The following is an 18,396-nucleotide window of genomic DNA, read 5'->3' as shown; positions in this document are numbered from 1 at the left end:
CTTTCTGGGCCCTGTGGGGTTTCCCCCCAGCTGCCATGTCATTCCCTCATCCACTTCAGTCTCTCTTCTTGGGTACCCATCAGCACCAGAGACAACATCTTTCTGTCATTGGCTCTGGGACTGAGACTGGCAGGTGAAAGCCTCCCTGGTGATTCTTTTAGGAGAGGAAGTAGAGTAAACCCTGTTTTAATATCCACATGCTTCTTCTTCCTCATCACCAGATGCAGTGGTTGAAGCAGTGTGTGGTTCTCCCCCACCAGATGATTATACAGCTCACCAGGACTTTCTGAAAAGGGTAGCCACAGACCTGGATATCCATGCAGAGAAAGTCTGTGAGAAATCCCACAAGCTGGTGGATATTTTGGATTCAGCAGGACACAACAGGGTGGCTCTCCCGATCAATGAGATGTTATGAGGCCAGTCAAGGTGTTGTGGAAGACTCCATCTTCCATCCCTGCCATAGCTAAATGAGCACCTGTACATACATCTCCCACTGGATTCCTCAGTAGTTGCTGCAGCTAATGAGCAGGAGAGGCAGAGATACCAGGCATCGACACCAAAAGGAAAGGACTCAAAGAAGCTGTATCTTTTTGATTGAAAACTTTATTCTACAAAGGGTCTGCAATTTAGGATTGCAAATCAACAGGCACTCCTTGGTCTGTATGACTTTACCTGGTGGGATAACATATTTAAGTTCCAGGGCAGGTTACCAGACAATAGCAGAAAGGAATTCACTGTGATGGTAGAGGAAGGCAAGCTAGTGGCCAGAACAGCCCTTCATCCAGAACAGCTTGGATGCAGATGACTCAGCAACTTGAGCCATGGCATCTGCCATAACTATGAAACAGGGTTCATGGCAGCAGACGCCCAGCCTCCCTTCAGAGGTCCAGCAAACCATCCAAGACCTCCCATTTTTTGGACAAGACAGATGATAGGCTCTATAGCCTTAAGGATTTTAGGGCAATGCTGAAGTCACTTAGAATCTATATGCAGATAATGAAAAGGAAGCAGTTCTAGCCACAACTGACCCACAGATATCTGGGATATTCCAAGACCTGTCGAGAAAAAGGGGCAGAAATTACAGGAGGCAACAATCACCATCCTCCTCTTCTACAGCTCCAGGTTTCTCTCATCCAGCAGCTTCATCCAAACAAGCTTTTCGATAGGTTGTTCAGGGACAGAGTTCCAGTTCCCAGAGTGCCACCCTCCTGTTCCTGTTTGTTTACCAATCATTTACCCCACTCCCAAGTGCTTGATCCCACATCACCTGAAATCAGTGGATCTGGGATACACCCTTCAGTTTTTCTATTTCCCTTCCTGTCCGCCTTCCCTGTCCCTTTTCAGGGACCACTCTCACAAGACTCTCCTTGAGCAGGAGGTGCAATCTCTCCTCCAAGTTCCTCTGTTCCTCGGGGGGGAAGGACTTTTATTCCCACTTCTTTCTTATTCTAAAGCAAAAGGCAGTCTCAGGCCTATCTTAGATATAAGAGAATTAAACAAATTCTTGAAAAAAATTAAATTCTGTATTCCCTAGCTTCCATTATTCTTTTCCTGGACCAGGATGGTATGCTGCCCTTCACTTAAGACATTCACTTCCAATTGGCAATCCACCAAAACCCCACTGGAAGTTTCTCAAGTTCATGGTAAATGGAATCCTCTACCAATTTACAGTGCTTGCATGTAGTCTGTTGACAGCTCCTTGCATTTTCATGAAGTCCACATTGGTGGTAGCAGCGTTCCTTCAAAAGTCAGGGGTCCATGTGTTCCCTTACCTGGATGACTGGCTGGTGAGAAGCCAGTCCAAGTCTCAGGTACTGACCAGCACAGCCATTATCCAATCCACCTTTGATGCTTTGGGGCTTCTAGTGAATGTGGACAAATCAGTTCTGAAACTGGTACAAAGAACAGAATTTATCAGAGCGGTCCTTGACTCCGTGGAGGTCAAAGCTTTTCTACCACAATCAAGGTTCAAAACACTGTGAGGCTTAGTTCTGGAACTAAAAGCACATCCTGTTACCACAGTATGCAGTTGCTTCAGGCTCCACAGGCACATGGTGGCATGTACCCATGTAGAGCAATACTCCACATTGCACCTCAAAAAGTGACAAGGATAGTTAGCTTTGTTGTATTTCCCGAGCCATCATCATCTAGACATGGTGGGTCGAGTACCAGTGCTAGCCTTGTCCTCTCTAGACTGATGGACAGACCCTTTGAAAGATTGTATATGGGTCCCCTTTGCTCTCCCACAACCAGCACTCACTTTAGTCACTGATATGTCCTCCTGGGTTGGGGAGTATACATGGGGTCACTGAAGACTCAGGGTCTTTGGGCCTCCCAAGATTTGAAAGCTCATAAGTTTCAGGGAATTGTGAGCTGTCCGTCTAACTCATCCGGCCTTCCTTCCACATATTGAGGGGGAAAATCTGCTACTGTTAACAGACAATATAGCAACTATGTTTTATGTGAGAAGACGGGGGTGCAATTTACTCGATTGTGCCAGGAGGTGATTCTCCTTTGGGAGTTCTGCATAGCCAGCTCCATTCATCTGAGAGCTACTATCTTCCAAGAGTACAGAATATACTGGCAGATCAGTTGAGCAGGTCTTTCAGTGATCACCACGAGTGGTCACTTCATCCAAATGTGGCCAGATCCCTTTTCCATCTCTGGAGAGTTCCCAAGTGGACCTGTTTGAAACAGGTGCCAACAGAAAGCGCCATCAGTTCTGTTTCTTGAGAGTCACAGCCAAGGTTTGTCGATGAATGCATTCCTGCTGCCCTGGAAGAACACCCTACTGTATGCATTCCTTCTGATTCCATTATTGCCCAGAGTCTTGTCTAAGACCAAACAAGACCATGCTCACCTCATGTTTATAGCATCAGCAAGGCCTCAGCAACACTGGTTCTTGACCCTACTAGCTTTGTCAGTAAGATATCAACTGTCTCTCCCACTGGATCCAGCTGTGGTTTCCCAGGACATAGGCATTTCCTCCACCCCAATCTGCAGGCCTTCCTCTTGACAGCATGGATGCTTCATGGCTAACACCACTGGAAGAGGCTTGCTCAAAGGCCATACAAGAAATACTTCTAAATAATAGGAGGACTTGTGGCACCTTAGAGACTAACAAATTTATTTGAGCATAAGCTTTCGTGAGCTACAGCTCACTTCATCAGATGCATTCAGTGGAAAATACAGTGGGGAGATTTATATACACAGAGAACATGAGACAATGGGTGTTACCATACACACTGTAACGAGAGTGATCAGGTAAGGTGAGCTATTACCAGCAGGAGAGCAGGGGGGAAAAAACCTTTTGTAGTGATAATCAAGGTGGGCCATTTCCAGCAGTTGACAAGAATGTCTGAGGAACAGTGGGGGGAGGAATAAACATGGGGAAATAGTTTTACTTCTTGTAATGACCCATCACTCCCAGTCTTTATTCAAGCCTAAGTTAATTGTATCCAGTTTGCAAATTAATTCCAATTCAGCAGTCTCTCGTTGGAGTCTGTTTTTGAAGTTTTTTTGTTGAAGAATTGTCACTTTTAGGTCTTTAATCGAGTCACCAAGGAGATTGAAGTGTTCTCTGACTATTTCACGTTTGGAGACAATGTATACCTTCAAATCAGCGCCGCTGCTATGGGTACCCGCATGGCCCCACAGTATGCCAACATTTTTATGGCTGACTTAGAACAACGCTTCCTCAGCTCTCGTCCCCTTATGCCCCTACTCTACTTGCACTACATTTATGACATCTTCATCATCTGGACCCATGGAAAAGAAGCCTTTGAGGAATTCCACCATGATTTCAACAATTTCTATCCCATCATCAACCTCAGCCTGGACCAGTCCACACAAGAGATCCACTTCCTGGACACTACGGTGCTAATAAGCAATGGTCACATAAACACCACCCTATACCGGAAACCTACTGACCGCTATGCCTACCTACATGCCTTCAGCTTTCATCCAGACCACACCACACGATCCATTGTCTACAAACAAGCTCTACAATACAACCGCATTTGCTCCACCCCTCAGACAGAGACAAACACCTACAAGATCTCTATCAAGCATTCTTACAACTACAATACCCACCTGTTGAAGTGAAGAAATAGATTGACAAAGCCAGAAGAGTACCCAGAAGTTACCTACTACAGGACAGGCCCAACAAAGAAAATAACAGAACGCCACTAGCCATCACCTTCAGCCCCCAACTAAAATCTCTCCAATGCATCATCAAGGATCTACAACCTATCCTGAAGAACGACCCATCACTCTCACAGATCTTGGGAGACAGGCCAGTCCTTGCTTTCAGACAGCCCCCCAACCTGAAGCAAATACTCACCAGCAACCACACACCACACAACAGAACCACTAACCCAGGAACCTATCCTTGCAGCAATGCCCGTTGCCAATTGTGTCCACATATCTATTCAGGGGACACCATCATAGGGCCTAATCACATCAGCCACACTATCAGAGGCTCATTCACCTGCACATCTACCAATGTGATATATGCCATCATGTGCCAGCAATGCCCCTCTGCCATGTACATTGGCCAAACTGGACAGTCTCTACGTAAAAGAATAAATGGACACAAATCAGGCGTCAAGAATTATAACATTCAAAAACCAGTTGGAGAACACTTCAATCTCTTTGGTGACTCGATTACAGACCTAAAAGTGACAATTCTTCAACAAAAAAACTTCAAAAACAGACTCCAACGAGAGACTGCTGAATTGGAATTAATTTGCAAACTGGATACAATTAACTTAGGCTTGAATAAAGACTGGGAGTGGGTGGGTCATTACACAAAGTAAAACTATTTCCCCATGTTTATTCCTCCCCCCGCTGTTCCTCAGACGTTCTTGTCAACTACTGGAAATGGCCCACCTTGATTATCACTACAAAAGGTTTTTTCCCCCCTGCTCTCCTGCTGGTAATAGCTCACCTTACCTGATCACTCTCGTTACAGTGTGTATGGTAACACCCATTGTTTCATGTTCTCTGTGTATATAAATCTCCCCACTGTATTTTCCACTGAATGCATCTGATGAAGTGAGCTGTAGCTCACGAAAGCTTATGCTCAAATAAACTTATTAGTCTCTAAGGTGCCACAAGTCCTCCCTTTCTTTTTGCGGATACAGACTAACACGGCTGCTATTCTAAATAATAGAAAGTCTTCAGCTAGGAGTATTTACCTGGCTAAATGGAAGCATTCTTCTTTGAGTTCTTGCACATGTCCATATCACTGTAGGTGTGTGCTTGCCTCGTGCACAGTTATCGGAGAACTTTTTCCCTCAGCGGTACCTGTCAGGGCAGCGCAAGCTCTCTCTGTCACCTCACACCACTGCGTGCTAGTATAAGAGGATGCATTCATCCTGATCCCCCTGACTTTCTTCTTACTACCAGTGACAGTTGTCAGAGTGATCTTAGACTAGTTATCAGAAGTGCTTCCCTCACTCCTTTGTATATATGCCCTCTTATTGTCAGTGATTAGTTAGTTAAGTTTGAGTATAATCAATTGGTTAGTCTCTAAGGTGCCACAAGTACTCCTTTTCTTTTTGCGAATACAGACTAACACGGCTGCTACTCTGAAACCTTAGTTAAGTTAGTTTTAGCTAGTATTGCCTGATAGTTTTAGTCTTAGATCTTTGGGACTAAATTTGTGGAGAGCAAAATTCCATTTTCCTGAAGATTTTGAGAATTTGAAATTTGGTTTAATTCCAGTTAGAAACCAATGAGTATTTTGAAATTCCCAGAAAAGAAAATTGAAAAAAAAAGTCAGGTCAACTGAAATGTTTTATTTTGATGTATTGTATTGTATTATACCCCAAACCCAGTCTGTTGTATGGCTCAGAGGAGTCTCTTCAGAGGAACACCATTGAGTCAGAGTGTGATAGGATTTGGGGATTGCTTTTAGGTGGCACCAAAATACCTGTACATTGTGTCACACATCTCTGCACAGTGAAGGACAGTAGGTCAGTGTCTTTCACTCGTGAAGTCTGGGGAGAAGAAGTTTGCCTTCAGGAGCTGCTTTCCCACACAAAAGTGTCCTCAGAAAGCCTACTGCTGCAGTGCAAGATACCATCATGTAAATCAAGGTTCAGAAGCATTCATAGCATGTAGCCAGCACAGAGGGTCATGCTTTATCACCACTGTATTAACAGGTACTAACAGAGGTAGTAGTGGAGACCATCTGATAGCCAGATATTCAGTTTCTGTATTGAATTATGTAGTTTTAAGGGATTGGCACTCCTGATTTAGATATTTTGTGCTCAAGACCCTTTTCAGTGAAGGCAGTGAGGTCTCTGGTCATTCATCACCATCTCTGAAAGGGAATTCCAAAGTCTTAAGCCAGTTTCCAAGAAAGCTGTATGTCCCAACTCTCGTGAATTTGATCTTCAATGTTGAAAATTTCATAATTCCATTTTAAGTGTAACTGAAGGTCATGACCTTTGGGCCACAGATGTTCTTTTAAGTAGCTTGGTCCAAAGCTAATTCTGCTTTCTTGAAATTAACCCAGTGTTCTATAGGAAACCAGTGGCTCCCAGTAGCCAGTATTGCTTAGAAAGCAGGCTGCTGTGTTTACCTTTTTAAAATCAGTGTGTTCATTCCCAAGTACAGTAGCACAGCCTGCAAATCACAAAGGTGTGGATCTGTGTGGCCATGTTCATTGTCCATCAATAAGGGACAAGGTCTTTTTGCCAGCTGCAGACAGAAAAAGCTGTTTTTGGCAACCAGAGCCTCTTGAATGTCCACAAACACCTAGGATTCCAAAAGAATTCCTAGGCTATGTCATCATCATCATCATGTTCCTATTACGCCTCTGGAGTTTAGCGCAGTGATGAAGCTCCTCCACTCCTGTCTGTTTCTGGCAAGTCTTTCAGTGGTTCTCCCAGCTGTGCCACAGGTTTTTCAGGTCGGCTTCCACAGCTCTTCGCCATGTTGTTTTCTGGCAGACTCGTTTTCACTTGCCTTCAGGTGTCCATCTTATTGCTGCTCTGGTGATGGAATCAGTTTCCATCCGAAGCACATGACTGATCCATCTCCAACGCCTCCTGGCAATGATGGTGCTCAGATCCTCTTGGCTGAATTGTGTCAATAGATCTTGGTTTGAGATTGTTCTGGGCAAAAAGATATTGAGGATTTTTCTGAGGCAGGTTGTATGGAATGAAGACAGTTTGGACATGTCACACTCTCTCATTCCCCAGCATTCTGCACTATAAAGTAGTGTTGAAAGTATGCAGCTCTGATAAATCTTAAGTTTGGTTTTGGTGTCATATTTTGATGATTTCCAGACTGTATTTAAGCTCCTGAAGGTGTTCCTGGCTTTATTGATTTTGTTCCAGTTGTCCTGGCTTGTTCCACTGTCCTGGCTGATGGTGCTGCCCAAGTATGTAAATGTTTCTACATTGGTGAGAACATAATCCTCTATCCGTTCTGATGATGGTGAGGCAATATTAAAGGTCATAATATCTGTCTTATTGCGGTTAATTTTCAGTCCAATTTGCTGGCTTAATATATTGAGTCGAGTTGTTTTTTCTTGTATATGGTGTTGGGTAAGTGATAAGAGAGCGACATCATCTGTGAAGTCCAGGTCTTCAAGGGATGAGAAAAGTGTCCATTTATTGCCTCTTGGCATGTCTTCTGTTGTACGCCACATTACCCAGTCGATGGCAATGTTGAAGAAGATTGCAGACATGACACATCCCTGACGTATTCCTGTTTTGACATCAAAACTGAGCTCACTGTGATCAGCATTGCACATAAAATTGAAATAGAAGCTTTTGATGATGTTGATTATACGGAAAGGAATTCCATATGCCCGCAGAATGTGCCATAGGCTTGTCCTGTGAATGCTATCAAAAGCCTTCTCAAAGTCTGTGAAATTTATGTAGAGTTGCCGTTGCCATTCTAAGCACTGTTCTATTATGTTTCGCAGAGTGACAATCTGGTCTGTGGTCTGTGCATCCACATCCTTTCCAAAAACCAGCTTGCTCTTTTCTGAGAATGCCATCAACTGCCTCTGATATACGCTGGACTATGGTCTTACACAATACTTTGATTGGCACAGATAAAAGTGTGATACCATGCCAGTTATTACAACCACTGAGAGTTCCTTTCTTTGGTATCTTCACTATAACGCAATTGGTCCTGTAACGCAATTTACATCATCTGGCACTTTTTCTCTTTCCCAGACTGATGTAAATAGAGGGGCAGGATAGATGCTGCTAATTTAGGATTTACCTTGAACAATTCTGCATTCAAGATATGCTTGCCAGGAGCTTTCCCATTTTTTAAGGATTTGATGGCTTGAATGATCTCTTCCATAGTTGGGGTGTCTATGTTGATATCAAGATCTTCTTCTGCCTCCTGGATGTTTGCTTCCTCTTTAGGTGGCTCCCTGTTCAGCAGTTCTTTGAAATGCTCTGTACTAGGCTATGCACTGAATTGATATTTAAGGGCAGATTTTCTCAAAGGAATGATATGGAGGGACAAACTTCCTTGTATGGGACCCACCTTCCATGAAAGGTAGAGGAGGCTGAGCATTCCTCACATACTGAGAGATCATAGTTGTGAGATGCAGACATGCTGCCATGATATGGAATTTGATCATTAGAAATAGCTACTTCTGGAAATGGTAGGGTGACCAGACGTCCCGATATTGAGCAGTTTGTCTCGTGTCCCAACCGAAGTATGGTCGGGATGCCATTTGTCCCGATATTTTGTTTCGGGCGCATCTTTTTTTTTTCCCCTTAGGCAGTGGTGACAGGCAGGGGGAGTGCTTTTTCAATTGTTACACTCACCTGGCACGTCCGGGTCTTCGGCAGCACTTCAGTGGCGGGCACTTCAGTCGCTGACCGGCTTTGGCGGCATTTCAGCTGCGGGTACTTCTTTCTTCACCAGCAAGATTTATTTCCCACCGCCAAACATGCCGGGGGAATGTAACAATTGAAAAGGCGCTCCCCCTGAGGCGGTCCCGATATTCTGTATTTAGCATCTGGTCACCCTAGGAAATGGTGACAGCGAGAACCATACAATGACTTGTCTGCTTGGTTCAAAGGTGGTGTGTACATCCAGACAAACTTCTTATGAGTCCTGGGCAAGAGTCTGTGGTCATGGTACATTTTGGTACCAATGGTGTAGGAGAGAAGTACTAGAAGTTAAATTTAGTTTACTAAGGAAAAGATTAAGCCAGGGCCAGGGCCAGGGCCCCTGTGCAGCTTCTCTGTAATACTTTCAATTCCATACATTTCACACTACTATGTTGCAAAAGTTGATATTCGCCATATTTGACACATGCTAAACAGTTTCATAATTTCTGTGGGGGGGGGGGAACAGCTTGTCCATGCAAAACCAATAAAAATCTTCTAATACATTTTTGTTTGGTAGCTTTGATCAATAAACACCACATTAAGGTGTTGAAATTAACTTAAACAGTAAAAACTGTAGTCATAGTCATGTTGCAGTTTTCAGGTACTGTGCAAAAAAATGATACTTTCTCATTTTGGGCATCATTGATTCACCTCTCCTATAGGCTTATGGCACTGCTTGACAACTCCACATCATATCTCATCTAAACGTACATAAAATAAACATTCAAATGATATATGATGTGTGTATGTGTGTGTGTAGGGTGGGTAGAGTAAACTCCAAAAATATAACCCTTTTTAGAGAATTTCCGCACATCTATTTGAACAATAAATCAGCAACTGTCACTAGGCCTAGTTACTGTATGAAGTTTTTGGGAAGCTTTCCAGGATTTCCCCATTTCCCCTCTGCAGCGTTTCAAGGACTCTGCTTTGCATGCCCTAGCCTTCTAGTTAGGCAGTCGGGATGTGTCTCCTGAAGACTGTTAACACCACTTCTGCATTTATCAGAGGGGTCAGTGAAGAGAAACACAAGGATCTCTCTCCCTCAGTCAAGGTGATGAGTACACTGCTTCTGCCAAATTCTCTCTCTGAACTGACATTCCCTGCTTGGGCTAGCTCCAGCTGAATATAATTCATTACAATTGATCAATAGATTTTAGGGTACCGGTCGCACCTGCAGTTCTCTAAATCCTTCTCTAATCTGTTACTTACTGAGGTCCTAATCTATCTCAGAAGTCAGCAGAAACCTTTCCAATGATTTTAATCAGAGTCGGATTGGGCCCTAACTGAGACAGTGGTCAGGAGGTACTCTGGCAAAAGTATATTATGCAGTGCAAAGCAAAATTGATGATAGCTGTCACATATTTTTGTATTCATGCAGTAAGCAAAATGCCAGATTTACTGGTGTTGGGTTTTTGTTTGTTATGTAAGCAAGTGTTTCTGTGGTGTTATATCCCTCTTCTGAGTTCCAGAAAAACTGGACTATGTTCTACAGGTCTGCTTGGGCCTAATTTTAAAGCCCAACCTGGACCTGAACCTGGCCTGAGAGCTTCAAATGGTTTTCAGAACCCACTTGGCCTAAACCCAACACTTCACACCAAACCTGCGTCAGTACCACTGCCTCATCTTTGGGTTTGGTCTGGGGCGGGCTTCCTGCTTGTCCCCCATCTGCAACCCATCTCCAGCCACTTTCTGCTTTTGGGGGCAGCACAGTGGTGGCTGTGTACTCTGCTCCTGCTGGACGACACCACCTCACCCTGCTGCGTGTGGTGCCGAGGGGAAAGCACTGACTTTTTGGCACACTCCACAGTACATGCAGCACAATGAAGTGGTGGTGGCTGGCAGGAGTAGGGCATGTAGCCATTGCCATGCCAACTCCATGGGCTGGAGGAAGTGATTGGAGATGACCCAACCCAAGCCCGAGAGGGTTGGCTGTTTTCAGACCTGACTTGACCTCAACCTCAGCAGTGTCCCCTAGGGTTCAGGTCAGTTTGCAAGGCTCTACCTTGTTCCTCCTCCTATGGCATGAAACAGTAGTTTGGTCCATTTAAGCTTCAGTTACATCGAGTCAATTCATAGTTAGAGGCAGAATTTTCTTTCTCCCCTCTTTCACTTGGCAGGGGAAATTCCTATGAAACTGAACAAGAAACCATGAAAGCCCAAGGTCAATGGTGTTGTCTGTCTCAGCCCTGGTCTACACTATGAGTTTAGTTCAAATTTGGCAGCGTTCATTCAATTTAACTCTGCACCCGTCCACACAACGAAGCCATTTTTGTCTACTTAAAGGGCTGTTAAAATCAATTTCTGTACTCCTCCCCGACGAGGGGATTAGCACGGAAATCAACATCGCCAGGTAAAATTTGGGGTAGTGTGGACGCAATTCGATGGTATTGGCCTTCGGGAGCTATCCCAGAGTGCTCCATTGCGACTGCTCAGGACAGCACTCTCAACTCAGATGCAGTAGCCAGGTAGACAGGAAAAGCCCCGTGGACTTCTGAATTTCATTTCCTGTTTGGCCAGCATGGCACAGGTGATCTTTTAGAGCTCATCAGCAGAGGTGACCATGGAGTCCCAGAATTGCAAAAGACTTATAGAATATCAGGGTTGGAAGGGACCTCAGGAGGTCATCTAGTCCAACCCCCTAATCAAAGCAGGACCAATCCCAGTTTTTGCCCCAGATCCCTAAATGGACCCCTCAAGGGTTGAGCTCACAACCCTGGGTTTAGGAGGCCAATGCTCAAACCACTGAGCTATCCCTCCCCAACATGGACCAAATGGGAGGTACTGGATCTGATTGCTGTACGGGGAGATGAATCCATGCTATCAGAACTCCATTCCAAAAGGCAAAATCCAAAATATTTGAAAAAATCTCCAAGGGCATGAAGGACAGAGGCTATAACAGGGACCCACAGCAGTGCCACGTGAAAATTAAGGAGCTCAGGCAAGCCTACCAAAGAGACAAACGGCCGCTCCAGGTCAGAGCCCCAAACATCTGCTTCTATGATGAGCTGCATGCAATTCTAGGGGGTACCACTACCACTACCGCACCCCTGTAAATGGACTTCTGCAAGGGGGAGTCTCACGCAACAGGGATGAGGATTTAGGGGATGAGGAAGATGATGATGAGGAGTAGGATGAAACTCTTCTCCCCGACAGCCAGGAACTGTTTATCACCCTGGATCCAATAACCTCCCAACCTTCCCAAGGCGGGCTCCCGGACCTTGAAGGCGGACAAGGCACCTCTGGTGAGTGTACCTTTGTAAATATACTACATGGTTTAAAAGCAAGTGTGTTTAATGATTAATTTGCCCTGAAGACTTGGGATGCATTTGCGGCCAGTACAGCTACTGGAAAAGTCTGTTAACGTGTCTGGGGATGGAGCGGAAATCCTCCAGGGACATCTCAATGAAGCTGTCCTGGAGGTACTCCTAAAGCCTTTGCAAAAGGTTTCTGGGGAGGGCAGGCTTATTCAGTCCTTCATGGTAGGACACTTTACCACGCCAGGCCAGTAGCACATAGTCTGGAATCATTGCATAACAAAGCATGGCAGCGTATGGTCCCAGTGTTTGCTGGCATTCAAGCAACATCCGTTCTTTATCTCTCTGTGTTAGCCTCAGGAGAGTGATATCATTTGTGGTCACCTGGTTGAAGTAGGGAATTTTATTAAGGGGATGTTCAGAGGTGGCTGTTCCTGCTGGGCTGTTTGCCTGTGGCTGAAAAGAAATCATCCCTGCTGTTAGCCAAGCAGTGGGGGGGAGGAGTGAAGCGATCATCCCAGAGAATTGGATGTGGCAGGGGGTGGGGGTTAGTTGGGTTTGTGCTGCACATTAACTTGAAAACCACAGCCCCTCCTTTTAAATGGCCAACCCATTTTAAATGGCCAACCCAATGGGTGCGTGGTATGGGAAATGAGGGCACTGCTGTTTGAAGCAATTCCCACATGTTATGAAGGTTAAAGAAGCCAAAAGACTGTGGCTTACCGTGGCTGCCTGCAAGCCAAATTCTGTTGCCCAGCCCTGCATGTGTGAGCTCTCACACCAAACTGGCAGGCCCTCAATAGAAGAGGCAAAATGCAACCTTGTACCGAAAGCACATGTACTATGTAATGTTAACAGCTTGGTTCACCGTGAAAGAGTCTACCCATTGTTCTCTAAAATGTGTCTTTTTAAATACTACTCTCCCTTTTTTTTTCCTGCAGCTGCAAATGTTTCAACACTCCCCCTATCATTTCCATCCAAGAGGCTAGCGCAGATAAGAAGGTGAAAAAAACACACTCGCGAGGAAATGTTCTCCGAGCTCATGCAGTCCTCCCACACTGAAAGAGCTCAGCAAAATGCGTGGAGGCAAGCAATGTCAGAGTCCAGGAAAGCACAAAATGAATGCGAGGCCAGGAGGGATGCGCGAGAGGAGAGGTGGTGGGAGCAAGTGGAGAGGTGGCAGCAGCATGTTGAGAGGAAATAGGATGCAATGCTGAGGCTACTGGAGGATCAAACTGATATGCTCCGGGTATGGTTGAGCTGCAGCAAAGGCAGCAGGAGCACAGACCGCCGCTGCAGTCCCTGTGTAACCACACGCCCTCCTCCCCAAGTTCCATAGCCTCCTCACCCAGACGCCCAAGAACGTGGGGAAGGGGGCCCTCCAGGCACCCAACCACTCCACCCCAGAGGACTGCCCAAGGAACAGAAGGCTGGCATTCAATAAGTTTTGAAGGGCAGTGTGGCCTTGTCCTTCCCTCCTCCACCACCCCACTCGGTGCTTCCCTCCTCCCGCACCTCTCCCGGGCTACCTTGGCAGTTATCCCCCTATTTGTGTGACGAATTAATAAAGAATGCATGAATTTGAAACAACGATAACTTTATTGCTTCTGCAAGCGGTGATAGAAGTGGGGAGGTCGGTTGGCTTACAGGGAAGTAGAGTGAACCAAAGGGGCAGGTTTTCATCAAGGAGAAACAAACAGAACTGTCACACCGTAGCCTGGCCAGTCATGAAACTGGTTTTCAAAGCATCTCTGATGCACAGAGCACCCTGCTGTGCTCTTCTAATAGCCCTGGTGTCTGGCTGCGTGTAATCAGCGGCCAGGCGATTTGCCTCAACCTCCCACCCTGCCAAAAACATCTCCCCCTTACTCTCACAGATATTGTGGAGCACAGCAATAACAATGGGAATATTGGTTTCGCTGAGGTCTAACCGAGTCAGTAAACTGCGCCAGGGTGCTTTTAAACGTCCAAATGCACACTCTATCACCATTCTGGTCTTGCTCAGCGTATCGTTGAACAGCTCCTGACTACTGTCCAGGGTGCCTGTGTATGGCTTCATGAGCCATGGCATTAAGGGGTAGGCTGCGTCCCCAAGGATAGCTATAGGCCTTTCAACATCCCCAGTGGTTATCTTCTGGTCTGGAAAGTAAGTCTCTTGCTGCAGCTGTTGAGACAGACCAGAGTTCCTGAAGATGTGAGCATCATGTACCTTTCCTGGTCAACCCACGTTGATGTTGGTGAAACGTCCCTTGTGATCCACCAGTGCTTGCAGCATCATTGAAAAGTACCCCTTTCAGTTTATGTACTCACTGCCTTGGTGCTCTGGTGCCAAGATAGGGATATGGGTTCCGTCTATGGCCTCACCACAGTTAGGGAATCCCATTGCAGCAAAGCCATCCACTATGACCTGCACATTTCCCGGAGTCACTACCCTTGGTAGCAGCAGCTCAGTGATTGCGTTGGCTACTTGGATCACAGCAGCCCCTACAGTAGATTTGCCCACTCCAAATTGATTCCCGACTGACCAGTAGTTGTCTGGCATTGCAAGCTTCCAAAGGGCTATCGCCACTCACTTGTGAACTGTGAGGGCTGCTCTCATCTTGGTATTCTGGTGCTTCAGGGCAGGGGAAAGCAAGTCACAAAGTTCCATGGAAGTGCCCTTATGCATGCGAAAGTTTCGCAGCCATTAGGAGTCATCCCAGACCTGCCACACTATGCAGTCCCACCAGTCTATGCTTGTTTCCTGGGCCCAGAATCAGCGTTCCACGGCATGAACCTGCCCCATTACCACCATGATGTCCACATTGCCGGGGCCTGTACTTTGAGAGAAGTCTGTGTCAATGTCCTCATCACTCTCCTCACCACGCTGCCGTTGCCTACTCGCCTGCTTTTGCAGGTTCTGGTTCTGGTTCTGCATATACAGCTGGATAATGTGCACGGTGTTTAGAACAGTCATAACTGCCGCGGTGATCTGAGCGGGCTCCATGCTTGCCATGATATGGCGTCTGCAGGAGAGCAGAGTTGCAGTGGAAGCAGTGGCTGGCGACAGATGCCTCAAGAATAGATATTTATAGAGAAAGACGAGAGGACCTGCAAGGTGGATTCATGAGGGCAGGAGAGCAGAGTTGCAGCGGAAACAGGAGCCCATGACCACCAACATGGAGAAATTCGCTATTGAGATAAGAGCAGGAGAGCAGAGTTGCAGCGGAAGCGGTGGTTGGATGACCAGTTTTGCAGACCTACTGCACTGTCTGCTGCCAGCAGCACCAGGACACAACAGCAGCGGTGTCGGTGAGCTGAGCGGGCTGCACGCTTGCCATGGTATGGCGAGACAAGAGCAGGAGAGCAGAGTTGCAGCGGAAGCGGTGGATGACAACGGTCATATAGAGGACCTGCGAGGTGGATTCATGGCACCAGGAGAGCAGAGTTGCAGCGGAAGTGGTGGTTCGATGATGCCAGTTAGCAGTCCTACTGCACTGTCTGCTGAAAGCAGTATGGCACCCGCACGGAAAAAAGGCACGAAATGATTGTCTGCTGTTGCTTTCATGGAGGGAGGGGCGACTGACGACATGTACCCAAAACCACCCGCGACAATGTTTTTGCCCCATCAGGCATTGGGAGCTTAACCCAGAATTCCAATGGGCAGCGGAGACTGCGAGGACTGTGGGATAGCTACCCACAGTGCACCGCTCCGAAAGTCGACGCTAGCCATGGCACTGTGGACGCACCCCGCCAACTTAATGCACTTAGTGGGGACACACACAATCGACTGTATAAAATCGCTTCCTAAAAAATTGACTGCTATAAATTGGACCTAATTCCGTAGTGTAGACACACCCTCAGACAAGACACAATTCAGCAAAATGCAGCATTCACCTTCGTTGCCTGACACTGAGCAAGTAAAATAGACACCATATGTACCCAAGTGTAATTGCTCCAAGGGGGGGAAAAATAGAAACATGTCAGAACATTTGAGTAGCACCTAATTCAGCCCAAGGTTATACATAAATCTGATGCTTGCTTAGAAACAAAAGTAGGAAAATATTATGGCTGGATTTCTCTTCAGCACTGCTCTCTGCACAGGGTAACTTTATTAGAGCGAAAACAGAAGTGAAAAGAAACATGTAACAACTTTTTATTGTGTTTTGTGCCTTCTTCTTTTTTTTGCTGTAAATACAGTGGTTATGAGACTCCAAGGAAAACAGCCCAGATGTTAGTGAGTTGTATGAAATTTAGTGGCAACAGGCTGTAAAAAGCATAGTAATAAAACAGCCTGTCAGTGTCACACATCTGGACAATGCAGCTGTATGTTCCTGCCGCTGTCATCACCTTAGGAAAACTCAATAGCCTTATTTCACCGCAATTAGGCTACATAGTACCAGCCCAATCAACATTAAACAAAGAGAGGGTGTCTTTGCACCAGTATAGCCCCGCTCAAATTGCCAACAAGCAGTTTGTATCTTTCAGTGAGGGTTAGTCGCTCAGACACTAGCCATTTTGTAAACAGTAGCCCAGGCTATCCCAGTTGGTTTGGTATCTATTCAATGCTATTTAATTTATAACTCTCTAAGTTGCTGTTAATATCACTCCACTATTTAAAACCTAACAATGAATGTTTTTACAACATGAACTGGAAATCTGTATACTCCTAAAATGAAATGTAGAATGTTGCCCTCCTCTCAGCTTGTGTGTAGTGTGACATTGAGCAGCACTCCAGCCGATTAGCAAGAAGGACCTGAGAGCCAAGGAGTGGGGATAGGCAGTCACTGGTGTTGGGTCATTTTTTGAAAGTAGACTTGGGATGGCCATATCACTGTGAGCCACGTACTTTAAAATGTGAAATATCAGTCCACTTGTCAGCACACACAGTGTATGCCAAATTTTATATTGAAACTGTATTAATAATAACTCTTTCTTCACCTCTCTGCAGGTGATAGAGGCAGCCAAAGCCATTCTGGATAGTGGAGAGCAGCTTCCTGTAACACTGATTGGAAAACTACTGAAATTTCAGCTGCTTTGCGTCAAACAGAAGGACCTGCAGAGAAGAGCAGCTGAAAATAAGGTATTCTTGTGTGCTGTAGGGAAGTCGTTCCACCCAACTTTATGAAGGCAATTCCATTTCCTCCAGATCACATAGTCAAGTGTTGCCCAAGAAAATTCAACTTCTGTCCCTCCTACTATTAGAAAATATTATCCAATAAATGCATTTATAACTGAGGAGAAGCTAGAAACAAACAAAATAGAATATTCTTTTTTATTAAGTCTTTAAAATAGCTAACCCTTTAAATATTCATTCCTGAGTACTGAGATGCAGAAGGTGGGACAGGAGAAAGAAAAACAGAAAGGGAGCAAAGTTAATACAAAAGTCCTTGTAAGAGGAATGAGAAGGAAATAACTGTTTAGTAATTATAAAGAAGTTAGGAATTATAGGTGAAGACATCGGAAGAAACAAATGGGATACAAACGCAGGACAGCTAGGTGCTGCAGTTTATGTAAAAGGTTAAAGAATAAGCAAATGAGACTACAGAATGTAAGGAAATATTAAACTGGGAAAAAAATAGTAGCAAAGGACTCTGAAGGTGTTGAAGACATCTAGAGCTCTTTGGTCAAAACCTGACAAGTTCAGTGTCTACTGTGTTCGGGACTTAATTCTAGGAAATGACCCAGATGCAATAAATAAGGCAGTGTTTTGTGAACATTCTAGAACTGACAATTATATAATCTGACTCTATGTGTTCATTGGGTTAGGAACCCAAAGCAGTAGCACAAAAAGATGGGGTTTACAAAAGTCTGAAGTGGAAAAAATTTGAAATGAGATATAGAAAACTGGTTGGAATCCATGAAGCCACTAGATAGCTTGGAGACATGTCTGAATGGTTTAAAAGGAGCACATCTGAGGGTGCTTAGCACCAGACTGAGAAGGAAGAGAGCAAAAGAAGGCAGAATCTCTGATTTCTAATCTGAACTAGAAGACAATATCTACAGCCAGAAAGGATGCTTCTTCTACGGTATCCAGCAAAACAACTGAGTATTGTAAATCATACCAATTACACAGAGTGCGGAGAGCTTTTCTTGCTGCTTGCACTCCCTTTAACATGACACAATGAGAGGGCAAAAAAAAAATGAAAAATCGAATGTACCTTTTAAAAAATTCATTTAATCTAATCTGGGGCCACAAACACTAAATTGCTTAGTTCTAATCATATGATTTTAACTGCAATTGTTTTACCTTATATTACAGATACATACTGTCCACCTTAGCTATA

The 18,396-nt window shown here is 45.2% G+C and overlaps 1 protein-coding gene across 4 annotated transcripts in view; it reads left to right on the top strand.

Annotated features, from left to right (window-relative positions):
* Positions 1-18,396, top strand: part of SPAG17 (sperm associated antigen 17) — a 307,861-nt gene that overhangs the window by 74,144 nt on the left and 215,321 nt on the right. For all 4 annotated transcript variants that reach the window (XM_073310300.1, XM_073310290.1, XM_073310281.1 and 1 more), the window contains exon 4: positions 17,061-17,192. In XM_073310300.1, coding sequence (XP_073166401.1) covers positions 17,061-17,192 — 132 coding nt within the window. The remainder of the gene's footprint in view (positions 1-17,060; positions 17,193-18,396) is intronic.

Source organism: Lepidochelys kempii, chromosome 1 (genome assembly GCF_965140285.1).
Source record: "Lepidochelys kempii isolate rLepKem1 chromosome 1, rLepKem1.hap1, whole genome shotgun sequence".
NCBI classification, from domain to species: domain Eukaryota; kingdom Metazoa; phylum Chordata; order Testudines; family Cheloniidae; genus Lepidochelys; species Lepidochelys kempii.
This window is presented reverse-complemented; position numbering and strand designations above follow the sequence as displayed.